Below are 22,545 nucleotides of genomic sequence, written 5' to 3' on the forward strand. Positions count from 1 at the left end.
ATGTGTCGTGACTAAAAAGGGAGTGGTTTACGCGTTTCGTGTTGCAGACATATCGCTTGCGATGCTACACCGATCCGGCCCAACCGACCACCCAGCGGCGTATCGATTTGACATTATCAAAGAATGTGTTTGCAGTCGCGAGCATGCCGATCAATGTATATCATGGCGACCGCGAAGCCGTTGTGACCGTCGTTACTAAGTCACAATGAGTCATGCCAATAAAGCCTTTAGCACAACTTTTCTAACCTCGATGCTTGCAGCTCCGCTGGTCATCCGCATTCGCAGGGCGGAATGGCCTTGAATTATTTAATAAGACGCTGTTTTATGCATTGAAGCCCAAAAGTAACTGAAATGAGGCGGCCATTACTTCGCAGTTCATCGGACGCCCTTGAAAATTAAGATCGTCAAACTGGCGCTGTCGTGAGAATTCGTTCGAAGTCGATATGGCTTCCATACACCTTACCTACAATTCGTAGATCGATATATGTGCGATAAAGTAAATGGTTATAAAGGTTATTGGCGTAACTGTGTTAATCATCAATTTAGGCAGGTTGGTTTCTCCCAGAAGCTGTGGCCGGCTGATTGAGTTTTCAGATCAATGGGTAGAAGTGCTATCTGCCAGATGCAGTTAATTTATTTTGCGCAGGTGAAAGAAAGAAAAGCTTCACGTTATGGACCCACAGTTTCCCAGATGAAAGCCGCTCCACGAACGTTGCTTCTTTTTCAAGCGGAGCTTGTATTGCCTTACTCGTGTCGATGTCGGCGTTGGCGTTGCCGTACGAAAAAAATCATGCCGCGACAAAAATAAAAATTGCTCGTCGGGTTGCGAGGCCGCCACGCTAACCGATTCAGTCACAGTCGGTGCATCATACGTGCCCTTTAAAGCGGAGTTTTATATGCACGAGGAAGTAGAAGCAGCGCAAGGCGCAAGCCATTCACAGGCGTTCCCTCCCTCCGGAGGAAGGAAAGGGTGTGATCACGTGTTCGCTCGCCTCGCGCCCGCCGTTTCCCGCCAGTTCAGGCACGGCAGTCAGACAGGGAAGCCGCGTTTGGTTCGTTTTGCCGAAGAGCAGGCTGCATTGAAGGAACGGCCGCGGGAGCAGGCCGCGCATCGTGCGTTCGGCTGAAGAACAGGCGGCATTTGATGAACGCCGCCGGGAACATGCTCGAGAAAGCGCTCGTCGTCTCGCCGCGAGGCAACGCAAAGTTGAAACGTTACGACAACGAAGAGGTGCGGATCCCGAGCTTCGCTCGCTCCCCACTTCACGGTAGTGCAAGGGCAGCCAATTTTTTTTTGTATTATTATTAACGCGGCGCGCATACGCACCCACTGTCGCTTATTTTTGCATTCCGCTATTTGTCCATTTTTTAGAGAAAGGAAGCTCATGCTGCAAGAAAAATATATGTAGATATATTTTTTAAATATTCCCATATAAAATGCAAACATGCGTCCTTCTCTGTTCTTTTACGAAAGGCACCCATTTTCATGCGCAACAAAACTTGGAACGACAGGACATTGACAGGAGCACGGAGTGCAGCCGATAGGATAAGCCAGGAAAGGTATATTCGAATGTTTTGCAACTTTTTACTCTAGTTTAAAAAACTGCACTTCTTGCCTTCGCGGCCCGAGTTCCATCCTAGCTGTCCGTGTGTCGTTTCCCCATGAGCCCGAGGTGATGGCGACGGTGGGAAAAGGGGGAGGGGGGAAGGGGGCGGAGTAGGCAACTGGAAGCAGCGCTGCGAAGCGCCACCCGCCGAGAACAATACCGCAATCTGTGCCCGCTGTCGCCACGCGAGCTCTTCCTTCCTCCTCATTTTGCGGCAGCCAGCTGGTTCGTGCCACGAAACACGGCGCACGCATCGAAAGAACGTGAAACGCTGCCAACAGTAGCAGAATCAAGGGAGCAAAGTAGGCGAAGCTGGCACGAAAGTTAAACGACGATGAAAGAAGGGCGGAAGTATAAATGTGTGCTGCAGGGGTTGGTGATTTACTCGGAATACGCGATGAGCCAAGCAACGCGAGATGGTTACGGGAGAAGGAAATTACACAGCTATAGTTCAGTAACAAAAAAAAAACGGCTACGACAACGAGCAAGAAGCGAAATATTTAGAAACAAACTGCACGGAGTACAACGCTCGCTCCCTTTCGTGTTCAGTGGAAACTAACAAGCACGTGGCCAACAAGTGCACGAAAACAAAAATAATGTTCGTAGAAACTATCAGGTTATCAAGAGATTGACGACTGTGTAACACTTACAATGGCTGAATAACGGAGGCGAAAAAGAAAGAAGAAACGCACAAGAGCGACTGTGTCGAGACGCGACTTGTACTGGAGCTATGCAAATTACTTCGTAGTTCACGAGAGGCAGCGGGAAATGCAAGTAAAAATTTACAAATGTAAGCAAAATGTGCCACTTTGCGACGTAGAAGACAAATTGAGAGCATAGCTATATATCGCCGATAGCAGAATCAAAGAGCAAAACTTCAGTGGAACACACTGTGCATATCAGTGCCGCTTTCTACGTGATTCTCTGTTCAGCGCGGCAACGTAGGGAAAGAAAGAAACATTGGCGTAATGAGGCGAGAGAATAAATAAATGACACGAAAAGACGTTAATGACGATTTAATAGAGAATACTGTTTTGGACGATCGGGGCAGCTGTCCAGAGGTTCGCGTACGGCCCAGTGGCATGGATTACGTGTCGCAAAATGGTTACCCTGTTTGAAAGTGCTCGGAGGAAATTATTGTATGCAGACTGAAAACCGACTGAAAGCGCCAGTGTTCGATGCAGGGAGAAAGAACAAATACAGCACGATGTTTAACTGGCAAACTGGGAACAAGCGCTGTTGGGTCAGTGGCGATTATGTGCACGTGTTGCGGCTGATCATGAGGTCTAGGGTTCGATTCCTGGCCACTGAGGTTGCGTCCTAATAGGGGCGGAGTGCAAAAACGCTCGTGTACTGTACTGCGCGTGCATCGCATAGACAAATCACGGGTGGCCACGTGTTACCCGGAGTGCTTCGTTACTAGGCAATAAACTACGTAATATACGATGTCTTCTGCTTTTTTTTCTTTTTCGTCTTTCCAAAGCATTATCCAAATTGTCAAACGTAGCTCATGACATTTTGCAAAAGTCTACTTCTCGAGCTGGGTGTGTGATGGACAATATTTCTACGACAAATAAAAGGAAACATTTCCCTATAGAACCAAGTTCGTCAAATCAATTTTTCAAACTAATTACTTTGGGGCCCATATTTAACTATGCCAATCGTATCTCGTGGCTGCGAATGTCATATCCATGCAGAAGTATTCTGAGAATGACACCTGTTTTGAGAAATGCGTTATATGTATTTGCAATGAAATGAGTGAAATATATTTTGCTTTCATGCAAGGAAAGGCGTTTTGGTTAGGCGAGTAAGTATGACAAATCTGCAGTCTTTTGCACATTTGAGAACCTTTATTTCAATAGTGGTGCGAGTTTCAAAATGCGTTCCAACTGGTTGCGCCTTGAGAAGAGGCTGGCGTCGGTTCGTGTAATACAATACGTGCGCTAAAGCAATCAGTAGAAAAGTTGATTAGTCAAAATGTTGCGTAATTTGTCAATTATGCACTTTCATTTCCAGCGTCAGTCATGCCTACCACTTCGAAAAGCCTAGCTAAATAAGTAGAATTGCCTTATATATTACATGCGAGCACAGGCTATCGAAAATGCTCTTTCCCACAAGATCATTTCAAGAGGTTTATAAGGCGGAAGCTTAAAATCAGTATACCCGTATTTAGGACATTTGTGTCGCATTTTCTAGCTAACATTATATACGTATATCAAGCGCGCGAAGCTGTCAACGTCTTACAATAGCCCGATTCAATATATTCTGAAGGCTAGTGACAAAAATCCACAAGTTGACAAGTTTGGTTACAAAGCACGTTTCTGCCGCTTCTACAAAAAAAATTCCACTATCCACGGTGTTATTGTGGGTTACCTTTCTCATTGACATATAGACTTCTTTTATTTGCTGCTATGTCAGGAGGCAGAAATGACATGTGTCTAAATCTTTCTTTTTTGGTTGCTTTTGCAACTCAATCTCGAACTTTGGCCATTTACGTTTATATAATTACGTGCCAAGTATATACGTTCAACACATCCAGTCTGTGGCATACTCCGTAATTTTTCCAACAGAGATATTAACAAAGCATAGCATAAATAAAACAAACTTTTATCTCATGCTAGTGCACGTGTCCTAACGAAAATATCTCGCATAGCTGCATTTGAGTATCTACCTATCACGTTCGTTTACAGACTTGGAGCCGCGCATTTCTTACTCCGAAGTGAACTTTAACAAAAATTTAAAAAAGAACGCTTATTTTAGGAAAGCTCAAGGTTAAGGTTATGTGCAACATAACAGTGTCAGAAATATGTGAACAACAAGCGTCAGGAATATGTGCGACATTCAACGCTTTTGTGATAAAATGTCGCGCATATTCAGAATGTAATATCACATGGCCATGCCATTAACCTCTATTTCAAGCAGTACGGAAGAATATTGCCGCTAGATTTTTTAAATCTTGAGAGGTACAAATATTAGAAGGAATAATTCATACCTGCATGGTAAAATTATGTAAAATTAAGTGATCAAAAATAGTTAAATGGTAAAAAAATGAAAGCGTAGATCTTTTAGTTAAGTGAGGAGATGGGGGTTAACCTGCAGCCAGTCTAAGGGGGAAAAAAACAGGGTGACATAAGGAAGTGAAGCAAAAATGAGCTTTTATTTGGATTTTTACCTTCTGACTACAGATCAGAAATGCAAACACACACGCACAAACAAACACACAAAACACTCAGAAAAGCTTAGCCCGCTTTTTGGGTTTTACGTGCAATGTGGCAGGATTAACGCGCGGGTCAAATGAAGTGCAAATACCTTAAGCTCTTCGTCCAGAACACAGCAAGGACAACACCAAACGTAGGCGCATTTGGCTTTAGTGTCTTAATTAGGCGAACGCAGAACCGCCCTGAAACCCCTAGTTGTCCGCGCGTGGGATCATCCGGATGATCGGATTATGGGTGAAACACAGCACACGGTTACCGCCACCATCTGCGTGCCAAACGTTCTCGGGTATTTGCGTCTACGCACTGGCACACTCCTTTCCTGACGGAAACTGTCCACACGAAGATGACAGGACTGCTTAGCCTGAATGTCCGCTGTGCAGCAGCAAACCGCGCCCGAATTCACGAAACGTTCTTACGCTGGAAGCGTTCGTGCCAGCCAATAGTGTTGTCGCACATATTATTAGCGAAGGCGATCGACCAATGAAAAACAGCACTTACGAACTAAACTATTTGTGAATGCGGCCCTGCATCTCCATGCGTCTCCGTGAATCAGTGACATAACTTGTCTCGAAGTTTGACCTGACAGTCTTAGGAAGGGCACTGACAAATGCCTTTACTTTCTGTTTCGCTGTCACCTTTTACGAAATAAATAAGTGTAATGTACTTAAGGAAAGCGTCGTTAAATCGAGAAATACGGCTTGATATTAGACAGGCAAATTTGCAAGTCACGCTGGTGAAGACGCGCAGTAAAATTATGTCACTCAGTGATGTGCATACCTGCGTCGAATAACCTTTTCTCAGGAAAAGCTTATTGGAAGCAACAAATCCTCAACTGGAATTTTTTCAAAGTCAAGAAGAATCATTCTAGGGTACTTTTGGGAGTGAATTCACAAACCTCTTTGTTATAGTCATTCCTGTTTGCAATTTGCCGGCTGCTTTCGCTATTGGTTCATCCAGCATCACGATCGCTTTGCGCCTCCTAAGGTCTATTTTTCTGCGTGTGAGCAAGTACACTGATTTCGAGTGCATGCTTCAATTCTTGAAACATACGTTCCCTGGCAGACCTAATATTAAATGCAACTTTGCAGACGTGTCATGTAAAATTATATTTATAGATTTGCAAGGTACAAATATTGCGGATTCATAAATCTTTGCTTACTTGATAAATGAGCCTAACAACTTATTTCGAAAATACCTAACCAAAAAAATCGACGAAATAGAATTGATGCATGCAAGGAAGTACATTTTCTTTTGTAGCTGCGGGTCGCCCATGCAGCGGCACATCATTTGAGTAAATATCTTCAGCCCACAAATTGCGAATATGGAACAACTGAAGTTTCCGTGACATCAAAGGCATTGCGAGGAAGTATTTTTAATCATGCCGAAGACAGTACTGATTATACTTCGATACCCTGGGTCCCTATAACGTAAAGCTATTCCAATATGTTTTTATTCCAATCTCCTAACGCCAAATTTGCGTAACCACCGACGCAAGCACCGGGCAGTCACCCGCAGGGTTGCCTGAACAGACCAATCAAACGCTCTCCTTGTTCATAGGAGGTCACTTTTGTTTGCTTGAAAAACGAATAACATTGCCTACACTGAGCGGCTTTTCATATCTAATTGGCTGACAAGAGTCGAGGAGAACGCTCACGTGGAGAGGGATTCGATGAGGCAGAGCTAGTGCACTGAAAATCGAAAACCGGATGAAGTGGGTGGTGCAGGCGTCTGCGATTGGTCCGTTTTCCCTTACTTAGCTTGCGGTAGCTGGTCGACAATCGCGGCGGCATGCAACGGAACCTTAAGAACGACGCTAAAACGGATCATCAGCAAAGAAAAGTTGGCAGAATGAGGTCGTAAACGTGCCGAAAGAGTTCGAAAACGTTACACGGCCACGCAAGAAGTTTTATTATGCGCAAATAAAGCCATGCTCTCCGGCAGGTGCGAGTAGCCAGCGCCTGAGCGATCGGCGGCAGCCACATTTTATTCGTTTGGAAACGGGGCAGCCTGCGGCTATTCAGAAGAAAATTCAGTTTTGTTCGGCATATTAATGCATCTTTAATGCGTACATGTCACTTTGACGCGGTGAGTTGTGGTAGTTTTGTGACGTCGCGTGACAAGCAGGTGAAGTGGGTGCAGCCAGAAAACTTTTGACCAATAGCCAGTGGCTAATGGCGAAAAGGCGTCGAATCAGAAATAACTGTTTTTCTTTTTTCGGTCAAATCATGCATAATCAGTGTGTACACATCATACCAGATGGAGAGGTGTCGCGGTTTTCGTGACGTCGCATGCCAGGCAAGTGAAGTGGGGGTGGTCCAAAAGCATTTTGACCAATAGCGGAGTGCTGATAGCATAATTGGAATAGAAAAGTTTGGAATAGTTTTACGTTATAGCGCCCCTCATTTAAAAAAAAGAAAAAACGGAAAAAAAAGCACGGAACTCCAGCCAGGTATTTATTATGTTCCAAAACATCGTCATACATCAGGTGTATGCTTAGATGCAGACTCGACCGCGACAAGAATCACCCATGCTACAGAGGAATGTAATGACCTCTTGTGTGTAGCAGCTTGATTAGAACAATTATGCGAACCCGAGTTTGCTCGTTTGGTATTTTCTAAGATTTGATGCCAGCTATAGAAAATTTTAACTTCTAGGGAATCCGTGATTCTATCATCATCCCAATAGGAGCACGCCCAAGATGTAGGAAATGGCAAAACCACATATAATAACTAAATACTAAAACACAGTGCTGATTGCGGCCACAATAAGCACGACGCACGTCTATAGTACAGTACAAAAGGATGTTATTCTTAAATGATGAGACCGTCTAAAACATCTGAAATACGACCAATACGGCCTTGCTATGTGCGGCGAGCCAGCTGCCAGTGTTAGTCCAGAGTTGTTGCCTGCCCAGTATTCTACGGACAAATAAAAAAAAACACAAAATATGAATCTGAGCTCTCCGCGTCATTGAGTTCCCCTGTGTCCCGTGCGTCCTATATAAATTACGGCGCCGAACATCGACAGCATACAGATCCTCCATAGTGCTGCATCTTTTAGCCCATTTCTGCAGGAATGATGGTTAACGCACATTTTCTACGAAACCCGAATCCGTTGATTCAATGTCATCGTACTTATCGAGCTCGGCCCTATTACGAATAATTCCTTTTCAACCCAAATACTGTTAACTACTTATACATTCAGCTAGAAGCCCTGAATGGTCTCCATCTCAAATTTTGAGTACGAGCCCTAAAATGAAGCGGTGTTTGGGCCGCCTATTTTTTTCGGTGGCTCGACCATAGCAGCACTTGTTACATTGCAAAGAAATTTCACCAAGTTATGAACACTGACTGTTACATACGGTGTACAAACTGTAAAGATACGAGTTGACAAAGTCAGTTCCGCAGAAATTGGCGACTGGGTAATCTGGTCCTTCAACACAAGAATAACTAGGGAGAGGGGTGGAATATATGGTGGAATGGCCTGCATGCAGCTGTGCCGCCGCAGTTTCAGCCGAAACAGGCGTCACATCTCTCGAAACACAAGTTAGTGTATCCACCCTTAATATTGCCACCTGGTGTTTTGAGCCAGCGCTGCGTGCCCAGCAAAAACGGTGATTGAAGACGAAGAAGTCAAGGATCTTGCGCCAGCTGGTGAACCGTCCTCCTTGTGTCTGACATTTTCGTGTCTGGCTGCTGATCCTGCTGCTTATTCTTGCCTTAGCGCGTGACAATATATTGAAAGGAAACAAATATTCGACAAACTCGAATACTGCATTCTCAAATGGAATAGCATTGACTATTTGATTCGGGTAAAAAATTTGAGCATTCCCACACCCTTACTGATCGGGAACTGCTCGAACACTCAGTCCGGTCAATATTCGATGGAACCAGTCTACATCGGTTGTTTATGTTGCAACGCAGCGTCGTACAAGATACTGCATGAACGTCATCGGTGCAGCTTTGTTACTCCGCGAAAAGTAGCTGGAACGGCCACCTATTCGCGAACGCCACTGCTTAAAACATTTACAGCTTTAAAGGTGCAGGTTTGTTTCTTCGCTAACACACTTGACGTCAAGGCTGTTAGAACATTTGTTTTGCACAGCGGCGAGCTCAAACTACACCTGCGGGGACAGAAGTGGAAAACTATTTATTAACCCTGACCCCTTCGAGCTCACCAAAATATCTGCTGCGGCTGTTTGAGAGTGATTGCTAATAAAGTTCATTTAATGAAGTTCTCCTGTCGTTCCTGCTGCAGCCCTCATAGTGTTTGCTTGCAAAAAACAAGGCGGGATCTGTCCCTATCTACAATTTAATCGTATACCCTTTCACGGGATATTTCAGCGTGTTAGCAATGGGGAGACAGACAGAAAACTTATTAAGAAATGTCAGAGAGGACCAGAGGTTGGCCTAAGGTTGACTTCTCTAGCCCATTGTTTTGGAGACGATGGGGACAGAAAGGCATCAATTGTCTGCTAAATGGACTTGGAACATCCTCTAATTAAGCCTTGTGCTGTGCAGTACTGCAACGAGTGCAAAGATTGCTCCGCAACGGAATTTGCGGTCAGGTCAAGATCCCTGCAGTAGCTTTTTTGCAGTGGAAATTTTTTGAAATTCAGCAAGCCGATTTGAGATAATGACCCAGTGTCAGATATTCACGCGCGTACTGGAGGCATACAGAAAAGACGCCATGCACTGCTTCGGGTGCGTCACAACAGTGGCAGTTGAGAGAGTCCGTATTGTTGCGTTTCGCCTGCGACACGCGGTTTTGCCGGCGCGACTGCGGCGGGGCGGCAGACATTTTGGCCCGTTCGGCGTCGCCGCAACGCTCCCCGCCAGGCGTTTCCAGGCGTTTCCAGGCGCGACTGCGGCGGGGCGGCAGACATTTTGGCCCGTTCGGCGTCGCCGCAACGCTCCCCGCCAGGCGTTTCCAGGCGTTTCCAGGCATGTTCCGATGCCACGTGTCTTCATGTGCGTGTGTGAGTGTATGTGCCATTGTGCCCGAACGGCGGCGATGCGACAGCAGGGGGTCACCCTCTCCTCCCAGTCTTTATGCCCGACCGGCGGCGCTACGACAGTGTGCGTCACCATTAGCCCATTGTACAATCACGTGCTCGTCTATTGAGGGGTTCCTTCTTGCCCTCAACTGCGAGAGTATAAAAACAGCTGCCCCCGGACGCCAAAAGGAGGGCTCCGATTTCTTCTGTTGAGTAAAGTGCTCTCCCGTCTCTCTACTTCGGTCAACCTGACCGCCAACTCTTTGCGATGTTAAAATAAACAAGTTGTTTTGTTGTTACCAGTCGACTCATGCTTTGCCGGGACCTTCGGATGCTTCCAGTTGTACCCCAGGCCGCCAGGCCAACGCTACCCTTGGGGCTTGCGACCCAGGTACAACCACGGGCGTCAGCGCCGAGTTCCCAACAACCGATGCCATCGGTGGGATCCAAACAACTGTCTGCCAGCGGTGAGATCGCGACAACGGAGGCCAGCAGCGAAGAGATGCAGTTGACTGTATGCTGAGCAGCTCAACGACGATCCGGGAGCAGTGCAACGAGCCCTGTGTGATGACTGGTTGCCTGCAGCGGAACGACTGCGCGGAACTCTTGGCTGCGAGGTTTGGTGAGTGCGGGACTTTCTTCTTCTGAGCTTTGCCAGGTTTTTGTTAGTGTCAGAAACAGAGCTGGTAATTGTGGTTGTCGTTGCTGCCGGGTTAGTTTGCGGCAAGACAATATTAGGCAGTAGAGAAAGCAGCATTCAGAGCAGCCATGGATTTGAAGTCGTTGCGCAAACCGAAATTGTTGGAGCTTGCAAGAGAGTTGGGTCTGGATGTCTCGGACAAACTCAGAAAACCAGAACTGCTAAAGGCTATTCTTGAGTTAGAGGCTGAGGATGACGAGCTGTCGGAATGCCTTGAGACCATTGAAGAGAGGGAGACTGCAAAAAGACAGGAGCGCGAACTTAAAGAGCAAAAAGAAAAAGAAGAGCGCGAACTTAAAGAACAGAAAGAGCGAGAGCAACAAGAGCGTGACCGTCAACACGCTTTGGAAATGAAGCGTCTTGAGGTAGAGATGGAACGCGCTCGTAATGGAAGTCAGGCACACGGTGCAGGAGAACGAGTATTGTTCAAAATGACTGACCTGATGCGGCCGTTTAAGCTTGGAGAGGACATTGGTTTGTTCCTGGTTAACTTTGAGCGAACGTGCGAGAAGCAGGGGTTCTCTCGGGAAACGTGGCCACAGCGCTTGCTCACTTTGTTACCCGGCGAGGCGGCCGACGTAGTCGCTCACTTGGATAGAGAGGAGGCAGAGGATTTCGACAAAGTAAAATCGAGTCTGCTAAAAAAGTACCGGCTGTCTGCGGAGGCGTTCCGTCGGAAGTTTCGGGAAAATGAGAAAGGCAGAAGTGAGTCATATACGGAGTTTGCGTACAGGCTTATGTCAAACATGCAGGAGTGGCTCAAAGAAGAGAAAGCGTTTGGTGACCACGATAAAGTTCTACAGTGTTTCGGGCTAGAACAGTTTTATAGTCGGTTACCGGAGAACGTGCGGTACTGGGTCTTGGATAGGCCAGACGTTTGTACGGTGGCTAAAGCCGCTGAGCTAGCCGAGGAGTTTGTGACGCGTCGGGCTCGCGGAGCTAAGGACGGTCAAAAGGGTGAATTTGGCTCGAAGTTTGAGAGGCCGAAGTTCACACCCATGAGAGCAAAGGGGAACACGCGTAGTGCGGATGCGAGTGGAAGCAGTGCGACCGAACCTAAGGAGACGGCGGCAGCCGAAGCCGAACGCAGAAAGCGGTTCGAGATGAGGCAAGCGCGCGTTTGTTATACGTGCCAGAAGCCGGGTCACTTTTCGGCGCAGTGTCCGGAAACAACACCAAAAGTTGTGTTTTTTTCAATAGGCAGCACTGACGAGAACATGAAGCTTCTCGAGCCTTACATGCGAGACCTCCTCGTGAACGGGAAAGAGTGCCGAGTGCTTCGAGATTCCGCAGCTACGATGGATGTAGTTCACCCGTCTTACGTAGAACCCCATATGTTCACGGGCGAGTGCGCGGGGATCAAGCAAGCCGTGGAAGCTCATAGCGTGTGTCTGCCGGTAGCAAAAGTGCTTATTGAAGGACCTTTCGGAGCGCTTGAGACGGAGGCGGCAGTGTCATCTATGCTGCCCCCCCAGTACCCGTACCTATTTTCAAACAGGTCCGATCACCTCCTGCGCGAGAAGGGGCTTTTGTTTGGTGAAGCTAGTGTTCAGGCCTTAACCAGATCGAAGGTTCGGGAGCTCGCTGCAAAGGCGGTAGTTGCGGGGCCGACGTTATCAAACAACGAAAAAGGGTCAGAGGCGCAGCAAGCTGATATTCAGAGCACGCCCGAACTGAATAAACTTGAGTCTGTAACGTTAAAGGCACCAGATACCGGAGAGGAAAATCCCGATGCGGGAAAGTTAGAAGAGCTATCTACTGATTTGCTCATCGCGCCTACGTCAGACGGACTTAATAGGTTGCTAAAAGTCAGCCGGTCGGCTTTGATAGCCGAGCAAAAAAAGGATGGCAGCCTGGAAAACGTGCGCTGCAATGTCAAAGAAGGTATCGCCAGGAAAACTGCGCGTTTTGTGGAAAGAGGTGGAGTCCTGTACCGGAAGTATCTAGACCGCCGAGGAGTGGAGTTCGATCAGCTGATCGTGCCTCAATGCTATCGTCAGGATCTGTTGCGCTTGTCACACGGGGGTTCGTGGTCCGGACACCTAGGAGTTAGGAAAACTAAGGACCGTCTTTTGCAAGAGTACTATTGGCCAGGGTGTTTTCGGGACGCAGACCACTTCGTGAGGTCATGTGACACCTGTCAGCGGGTGGGCAAACCAGGGGACAAATCAAGGGCGCCGTTGAAATTGGTACCTATCATTACGGAGCCTTTTAGACGGCTCGTTATTGATACAGTGGGACCTCTGCCGGTAACAGCCACGGGGTACAGACACATTTTGACTGTGATCTGCCCAGCGACAAAGTTCCCTGAAGCAGTGCCGCTTAAAGAACTCAGCTCAGTTGAGATAGTCAATGCACTACTGTCCATATTTGCGCGAGTTGGTTTTCCTGCGGAAATCCAATCAGATCAGGGCACAGTGTTTACTAGCGCTTTGACGACAACTTTTCTCGAAAGGTGTGGGGTAAAGCTGCTACACAGCTCAGTGTACCACCCACAGTCGAATTCCGTTGAGAAGCTCCACTCCGTCATGAAGCGCGTGTTGAGAGCGTTGTGTTTTGAACATCGAACTGACTGGGAGCTGTGTCTGCCTGGGGTGATGTTTGCTTTAAGGACCGCGCCGCATGCGGCTACGGGGTTTTCGCCAGCTGAACTGGTGTACGGTCGCTCGCTTCGATCTCCGCTTCGCATGCTTCGAGAATCGTGGGAAGGTAGGGGCGACGACCCAGTCGTGGTGGAGTACGTACTTAAGCTCCTCGAACGCTTAAGAAGGGCACAGGAGTTGTCAGGTGAAGCAATGACAAAGGCCCAGCAGAGGGCCAAGGTTTATTATGATCGGACCGCCAGGGCCCGTCGTTTTGAGGTGGGCGATGAGGTCATGATATTGCGCACATCGCTAAACAACAAACTAGACGTGCAGTGGGAGGGCCCAGCGCGAATTGTTCAGAAACTGTTGGACGTTAACTACGTGGTAAGTCTGCCAGGAAAGCGGAAAGCACAGCAAGTTTACCACTGTAATCTGCTCAAACCTTATAGACGAAGGGAAGCAGTGGTGTGCATGATGGTAAACGTTCCTGAAGAGCTTCCGGTCGAGCTTCCGGGACTAGGCTCAGTGACGAACAGGGAAGACACCGGTCAAGTCATTAGTGACCTTATCAGTAAAGCACCGCTGTCGCCCGAGCAGAAAACCGAACTACACCAGCTATTACAAGAGTTTCAAGGTCTGTTCTCTGAGAGGCCTGGTAGGACTTCTGTACTTACTCATGATATAGAACTTACCTCCCCAGAGCCAGTACGATCCAAGGCGTATCGGGTGTCACCCCGCCAGAGCGATATTATGGAGGCTGAGGTAAAGAAAATGCTACAGCTCGGTGTTATTGAGGCAGGTGAGAGTGATTATACCTCCCCTTTGATTTTAGTTGAGGTACCGTGCAAGGAACCTCGTCGTTGCGTCGACTACCGCAGGCTTAATTCCATCACTAAGGATCAAATTTATCCGATCCCTAACATCGAGGAGCGCCTTGAGAAAGTTAGTAGCGCTCAGTTTATTTCCACCCTAGATCTTGTCAGGGGTTATTGGCAGGTTCCACTTACAGAAGAGGCTAGTAGGTATGCGGCGTTCATTTCACCAATGGGAACATTCCGTCCTAAAGTGTTGAGTTTTGGTTTGAAGAACGCGCCATACTGTTTTTCAAGCCTCATGGATAAAGTGTTCCGTATCTAGACGACGTAGCGATATTCTCCGCATCCTGGTCTGAGCATATGGCACACTTGCGGGCAGTGCTAACCCGCCTGCGCGAAGCGGGCTTGACAGTAAAGGCTCCTAAGTGCCAGTTAGCACAGGCCGAGGTTGTCTACCTCGGTCACGTGATTGGTCAGGGTCGTCGCCGCCCCTCTGAAATAAAAGTGGCCGCTGTGCGAGACTTTCCGCAACCGCGCACAAAGACCGATATTCGGTCGTTCTTAGGTGTCGCCGGCTACTATCAGAGGTACATCCCCAGGTACTCTGATATCGCGGCTCCCCTGACGGATGCTCTAAGAAAAACAGAGCCTCAAACAGTCGTCTGGGACGAGACAAAGGAAAGAGCTTTTAGCGCCCTAAAGAGTGCCCTAACAAGCCAGCCTGTGCTACGATCGCCAGACTATACAAAAGGGTTCATTGTTCAGTGCGATGCTAGTGAGCGAGGCATGGGCGTTGTACTGTGCCAACGGGAAAAGGGAGAAGTAGAACACCCCGTCCTGTATGCTAGTCGTAAGCTGACCAGTCGTGAGCAGGCGTATAGCGCCACCGAGAAAGAGTGTGCATGTCTCGTGTGGGCCGTTCAGAAATTGTCATGCTATCTAGCTGGCTCGAGGTTTATCATTGAGACGGATCACTGCCCTCTCCAATGGCTGCAGACCATCTCTCCCAAAAATGGCCGCCTCCTGCGCTGGAGCCTCGCTTTGCAACAATATTCCTTTGAGGTGCGTTACAAAAAGGGGAGTCTCAACGGTAACGCCGATGGCTTAAGTCGAAGCCCCTAACGTAGGAATCAGCCTCAAAATTGTTGGTTACTGATGTTTTTCTTCCTGAGGCAGGATTTTTTTTAACATATTGCTTTTGTTTAGTGTTTCAAAGTGATGATATGCTTTCTAGTGCAATTTTCCAATTTGTGGACGCGTTCTGAGTGATGCTAGACTACTGTAAGGAACTAGGCAGTGGTATAAAAAGGGGAAAGAGCCTGGCAGGGCTTAGTGAGGGTTGTGCCGTGCTTGCTGACTGAGCGGTTGAGTTTCAGCGTAGTTCTAACGCTTGCCGGGAACGAGAACAAAAATGTGAACTCTCCCGCAGTCACTTTGCAGTGTCCCGTGCGAACCTGAACGAGAGAACGAGGCCTTCTCTGTGCGCTGCGCTCAAGAAACGTCGAGGGACGCCCGACTTCGGTTATGAGCATCATCGAGCGACATCCCTCCGGACAGCGGATGCAGTCCCCTGTCCATCGGGATCTCCTTCCCCCGGCGGGGCGGTCTGTTGCGTTTCGCCTGCGACACGCGGTTTTGCCGGCGCGACTGCGGCGGGGCGGCAGACATTTTGGCCCGTTCGGCGTCGCCGCAACGCTCCCCGCCAGGCGTTTCCAGGCGTTTCCAGGCGCGACTGCGGCGGGGCGGCAGACATTTTGGCCCGTTCGGCGTCGCCGCAACGCTCCCCGCCAGGCGTTTCCAGGCGTTTCCAGGCATGTTCCGATGCCACGTGTCTTCATGTGCGTGTGTGAGTGTATGTGCCATTGTGCCCGAACGGCGGCGATGCGACAGCAGGGGGTCACCCTCTCCTCCCAGTCTTTATGCCCGACCGGCGGCGCTACGACAGTGTGCGTCACCATTAGCCCATTGTACAATCACGTGCTCGTCTATTGAGGGGTTCCTTCATGCCCTCAACTGCGAGAGTATAAAAACAGCTGCCCCCGGACGCCAAAAGGAGGGCTCCGATTTCTTCTGTTGAGTAAAGTGCTCTCCCGTCTCTCTACTTCGGTCAACCTGACCGCCAACTCTTTGCGATGTTAAAATAAACAAGTTGTTTTGTTGTTACCAGTCGACTCATGCTTTGCCGGGACCTTCGGATGCTTCCAGTTGTACCCCAGGCCGCCAGGCCAACGCTACCCTTGGTGCTTGCGACCCAGGTACAACCACGGGCGTCAGCGCCGAGTTCCCAACAACCGATGCCATCGGTGGGATCCAAACAGTATATTGAAGCGAATGGGTTTAACGCTTGGCAAATGCCACACCTAATCGTATACAGCCCGTGAGCACTGCGGGCCCAACTTCGCTGGATGCCATTCGGCATCCGAAAAGGCCTAGTAGGTGCGCATCTCTGAAGCCGGCTATGGTGATTTGCCCACTGCGATACCATCTTTCGTTCTTTTCTCGCTGTTTCAATAGTATCACTGACAAGAGCTGGCGTCGGATCAACACGGTGGTACTATAACAAGTGTGCCATTGTTTCGGCTGTCTCTCATACCTACAGGACAAACTAGTACCCGAATGGGGACAAAAATTTCCGTCTCTGTGTAACTCACCGGCTCGCACCCTCACGGCGCGGCTGGCCATCTTCCCGAGCGCGTTGCTGAGGACGCAGCGGTACGACGTGGAGTGGACGTGGGCGCGGTACTCGGAGGCCCCGAACGCCGGGAAGAGGAGCGTCGATCCGTCGGCGCTCGTGTGGCGCAGGCCGGGCACTTCGGACAACGCGGCGGGAGTGGACAGCATGACGCCGACGCTGCCTGTCCAGGACGACGAGGATAGAGAGCCGTTCAGGTCGTCCGCGTGGATCCACCAGAGCGAGGGCGAGGGCGAGCCGTGACCCCGGCAGCGCAAGGATCCGCCCAGGGTGTTGAGAAAGTGGTACCGCACGGGGGGTTCCTCCTCGAAGCCCAGAGACGGGGAAAGCATTCCTTCGGGAAGAAAAACAAAAAGAAAAGCAAATAAATCAGCAAATGTAAGAATGGTATAGAAGCACGAAACATCTTAAGTTGGCTTGCAAACGAACAGTTCGCTTAGTATCTTGTATTGAGATAAATTGTCAAACTTTGCCACACTTGACAGCGTGAAGAGAAAAGTTGCCACTCACTGAATGTCTTCTTGTATTTGCTCGTTCGCTGTATTCTAGCGCAAGCAAATGTTTCTGACACAATTCCTGCTAAAAAAATAAATTCTGGGGTTTTGCATGGCAGAACCACGACCTGCTTATGAGGTACGTCGTTGTGGAGGACTCCGGAATAATTTAGATCACCTGGAGTTTTTTAACGAGCACCTAAATATAAGCACAATGGTGTTTCCACGTACTGCCCCCATCGGAATGAGGCCGCCGCAGAAGGATTTGATGCCGCGACCTCGTGCTTAGCAGCGCAACGCCATAGCCGCTAAGCCACCGTACACGGTGGGTGACGCAATAACTGTGCTTTGTTTGGTTTGTACGAGACAATTTGAACACGTCAACGCCCCTAGCATTCCTGGTGTGTGTGTGTGTGTGTGGTTTTTTTTAAACAGTGTTGAGACAGCGAATTTGAGAAAGGCAGTAACTCGACGCGTAGTGCAATGACAATATGTGTGTGTTTGACTGTGAGCGCTGCTTATGATATTACCGAGAATATCATAATTATCACGCAGCACCTGGGAGCACGATGCCAGGCGATCAACCAGGTTAACACAGCGAGCCTATAATTAAAGCTTGCATCGTCAACTCTGTATGCGTGGATAATTCATCATATTAGGACAGTGCTTCGTGGAAAGATAAAGAAGAATGTCGTTTCATCTGGTGTATCAGGTGTATTGATCTTAAGCAAAGATACGAATATGATATCGTAGCAATTCGGTCATGGCCAGAGTCCTGCTCCTACGTGTGTGAGCCTTGATGTCATGTACATAGTCAGACAGCCGTAACATGTTAGCCCGCCCACTACTTAAAGTAGAAAAGCGAGACAAGAACAAAAAAAGGATAAGATCACAAGCACTTCGCGAATCGATGTTATGCAAAGCATGTTGCTGGCAGCTGGCTACCTGCAGCGTTGTTTGGGATTACGCAATATGTTACCAGGTGAACCTACGTGTTTTTGTAAGACGACTAGGCATGCGTCTGAAGCGGGCATCCGACAGAAGTCCATACCGGCCACCGAACTGGCAATGGCTTGATAGGCCCCAATAACAGAGAAGCTTGCTTGTTTGCACGAAGAGAAGCGGACTGCGATTTATGTGTTTCGTAGAAGGCTTCTTTCGAACCCTTTTATCCCGAACCCGTATCCTGAAAACCTATACGCCTCTTTCCCGTCACTGACGACGGCAGCGGAGCGGTAGCTGCAGGCTAATCAGACAAGAGCCGAGAGGGTGGGGAGGGATAGATGTACCGCGCGCGTCCGAGAGCCCCCAGGCGAGCGACCGCTACATGCATTCTTGGGTGCTGGAGCTGGGAGGGTAACACGCCGAGTCAATACGCCCCGGGCAATCGGCGAACCTCGACAACCGAGAGGAGTAGCGGTGGCATTACGCATGGTCTGCAAGAGCCACGTGGTCCTCACTCGCCGTCAGTGGCTCGGTTGCGTCGAGGTTCGTTATTTTGTGGGTATTCTTCCGGAGGAAGACGAGAGCTGTCTACGCAACTGTGCTTTGCTCCGCAATGGGCTTCTTCGCAAGTGATGCGCATTAAGGTAGAAAAATTCGCAGGATTATGGTCAAAATAAAACGCGAACTCGTCTAAGGTTGAAACAAACAAACTTAAATATTAACGTTGTGGGGTCTTTACGGGTCCCTTAATGGTTCCTTAACATAGCAGCAGGAGAGGGTCCGATTACCCCTCATTGCAAACAGGGCACCCGTAGCGGCCCCGGATCGGTAATTCTGTCTTTCAAAATTAGGCCACTGCTCGTTTTATTTTGAATGATCACCACGCTCGCCTGACTAGGTCTTTGTCGAACATTGATTTATAGGCCTGTAGGATTCAGTGGTCGTTAGTGTAGAAATCAATTTAAACTATCCGTTTATTAGAATAAAGCGCGCTTTGTGAAACTCGCAAGTACTCTGCCCTGAATGTGCGCCTCATGGCGCCAGATGTCAGCGCGTTGCTCTCGTGACTTGGCAGTAAACGTCCCGTAAGATACGGTTTAGACAAATTATTAGTTAGGATCTATTTGTCTTGTTTTTCACTTGCAATAAATTAGCTTCTAAAGTAGCTCCTCAACTCTTCTCTTTCTTGCCCTTTTTTTTCTGCATACGGTTTTTTTCACAGAGAGTGCACGTCCAAGCTCATTTAAACTACAATCACGACGCTTATCAAAGTGATACTCCGGTTTACAAAATAGAGCGGAGCGGCTAAAATATCGAATTTTCGGTATTTGTTTCACATTTATAATTCTGTAGGAACCTTTCAACTACAACCTGAATGCTCGTCACAGCAAGCCTGTGTGGACGGGAATATTAACCATCGGAGACCAGACACCATTAGAGGATGCTACCAAAAACAAATATGTCAGAACCTTCAACAGTCATCGATTGCTTCATGGAATTAAACTATAGGTGAGTGTAAGCAGTTCGAACAGTCTCTTTCTTTGTCGCTGCTCACAAAATGGCATGCATGCGATCGATGAAATTATCAGCATGCATGCACCGTAGTCATAATGATATTCACGCGCACGCCCCTTTCAACAACTCTCTACGAATACAGAGAATCATTGCATCTTGTTTAAAATGTACCGCGATAAGACAAACTCGTATTCCTGCTTGTTTATTTTTGTTTCTCTACTTGCGCAGTAAAACATACCTAAGTGCGTCTGGTTGAATGCTGAATTTAGTCCAGCAATGAGACTGAATTATGCCATGGAGGAAAGAGGGATGAACGATAATTGAACGCTGCATAATTACAGTGCAATATAAGCAATGTATAAGTAAGAAAGGCAAATCCACAGGTGCTGAGATGACAAGCGGCAGAAACCGTGCTGCCAACACAAAACAGACGGCGCTACGGACGACCTGTCACGTGTGCAGGAAGTGCTCCTCATGCTTGGAAAGTGGTTTAATCCTGACTAGGACGAAAACTACTAAACACTGGGTCTGCCAAAGCCAATACAACCAGCCCTTAAGGCTGCCCTAAAGTTTACTTGAAATGCCGCCGGCCACACACTTCGCTCTATATATAGGAAAGAGATCTAGTCACTAGTGTGTGGCCAGACACAAAAGAATTGTCTATTCAAAAAACAAAAGAAGTAAAAGAAGAAGAAACTGAACTTGAGATTGCAGTTGCTGATTATCTTAAAGTCAGTTGTTATGCGTGTCATGAAGCCCCGTGTCTCGTAATAGAATTTACAAGTGTATTATGTAGAAAAATGTCGTGTCATTTACCGCGTGTATTTCACTACTGTATTATGAAGTACAATGCTATCTACATTCACTTATTTGTTAGTTCGGCATCTATGGAGTCGCCTATGTTTCCTCTTGTTTCTATGTATATGGCTAACGTAGCCGTTCCCGCTGTATACATTCAGTACGCAACGAAGAACGCTCAGCTTGAAGTCGCTTAAGTACGTGCGTCCGCACATGTACACGTGGATTGTTTCTACGCGTTCGTGTCAAGAACTAAATAGAAATTGTGCGAATGGCTGGAGAAAGTAGCGCATAGGAATGCTATGCCATTTTATTGACAAGCGTTGCCTACAGGCAACAGACCAGATAAGAAAAAAAAATTTTCTTGCTCAGTTTTGGTATTGAGTGCAAGCTTTCTCGCTAAATGTTTCTGGCCAACACTGAATGACAAGCAGCAAGCGTCATTTGTTTGTTTAAAGCAGGGGCGCTATAGCGTAAAGCTATTCCAAAGTTTTGTATTCCAATTCTGCGATCAGCCCTCCGCGATCGAATTAATATGCCGAACAAAAGTTTTTTTTTTAATAGACAGAGATTTTCCCGTTCCGAAAGAATACAAGATGGCTGCCCGCCGATCGCTTAGGAACTGGCTACTCGTACTTGCCGGAGAGTATGAGTTTATTTGCGCACAACAAAACTTTTTGCGTGGCCGTATAACGTTAGCGAGCCTTTTCGACACGTATATGGCATCGCTTTGTCAACTCCTCTTTGATGAGGATCTTTTTAGCGACATTCTTAATCATTCGTTGCATGCTGCCGCGATTTTAGACAAACCCCCACAAGCTAAGTAAGGGAAGCGAACCAATCGCACACACCAGTACCTTCCTCTTCATGCCGTTATCTATTTTCACTGGCTGGCTCGGCCCCATCGAGACCCTCTCCAATTGAGCGTGCTTATCGCTTCTTTTTAGCCAATTAGATTAGGAAAACTGCTTAATGTAGGCAATGTTATTCGTTTTGAAAGCAAACAATATAAACGAGTAGAGCGTTTGATTTGTCTGTTAAGACAACCCTTCGGGTCACAGCCCGATGCCTGCGTCGGCGATTACGTAAAGTTGACGTCAGGAGATTGGAATAAAAACATATTGGACCAGTTTTACATTATAGGGCCCCAGGAAGGCCACACGAGGAAGAAGTTTGGCACACGGCTGATTTTCTTCGAAATTTTATTTGCGGCTGATGTCCTTCCAGCTACACAGGTGTAAGACACGTCATGTAAAATGAACTAAATGAGCATCTATCGTTCAGATATGACGAGAGCTGTCTGTGAAAATTCCGAACAAAGCCATGAGTGGTTTGGAAGTGAAGCCCCTGATCGCAGTACCGTTAACAGTCACGGCGATACGTGCTCTCCCGTAATATTTCAGCCTAGTGTTTCCTGCTATTGCCGAAGGGGTTTTCGCAAAGCATTTATTTCTTTTCCCTGATTATCCTTGTTCTTAACGAGTTCCGCATATTTAGATAGAAAATACTTTTTTTTCCGGAGGGAGGGGGGGGGGCGAGGGGGGATCTATATGTGGAGTATATAAAGGAATAACGAGTATTACAGCGTGATACTATGATTAGGAATGGTGGGTGAGATTACCTTTTCGTTGTCGGAATGCTCCCCTAGATGTAACCAGGAACTGCTGCATCGTATAGCACTCGGAAATTCTCGAACAATAAGCGAGATTTGAGTGAGTCATGAAATAAAGGAAGACAAGCAGAGAAGCTTGCATGCACTCACTGGATCGCACTGAATAAGCTTGGTGCAACTGTGAAGCGAAATCTGAGAGTGTATTGCTTTGCATTAAATCAGAGTGGTTTGCTACGAATATGCAAGGCAATCGATAAGCTTCGCGCTTCCAAGCGTTATTAAAATGTGACATAGATATGCAAAATTTCATTACCATCTAATGATGTTAGGATGGCTCATCGCCTGGCTTGCTATTTTAGGTGCTGGGTGATAACTATAGTGTACAGAGCGAGCACTTAAACGCGAGAGCCTCACATACAGACACGCACGTACGCAATAAAGCTACTAACAAAGTTCCTTTTTTTTGAAGCCTATGGGCCTTCGAACCGCCCACTTAAAATACATCACTCAATAGACATGCAGGTGCACATTCGCCTCGAAGCAATAAATGCGCTCGCTAATCTATTTC

At 47.7% G+C, this 22,545-nt stretch overlaps 1 protein-coding gene across 3 annotated transcripts in view; it reads right to left on the bottom strand.

The window, feature by feature from the left end:
• LOC142579590 (cell adhesion molecule Dscam2-like) overlaps window positions 1–22,545 on the bottom strand; it is a 237,618-nt gene that overhangs the window by 110,662 nt on the left and 104,411 nt on the right. For all 3 annotated transcript variants that reach the window (XM_075689965.1, XM_075689964.1, XM_075689966.1), the window contains exon 2: window positions 16,573–16,947. In XM_075689965.1, the coding sequence (XP_075546080.1) occupies window positions 16,573–16,947 (375 nt within the window). The remainder of the gene's footprint in view (window positions 1–16,572; window positions 16,948–22,545) is intronic.

Source organism: Dermacentor variabilis, chromosome 4, assembly GCF_050947875.1.
Source record: "Dermacentor variabilis isolate Ectoservices chromosome 4, ASM5094787v1, whole genome shotgun sequence".
NCBI classification, from domain to species: Eukaryota; Metazoa; Arthropoda; class Arachnida; order Ixodida; family Ixodidae; genus Dermacentor; species Dermacentor variabilis.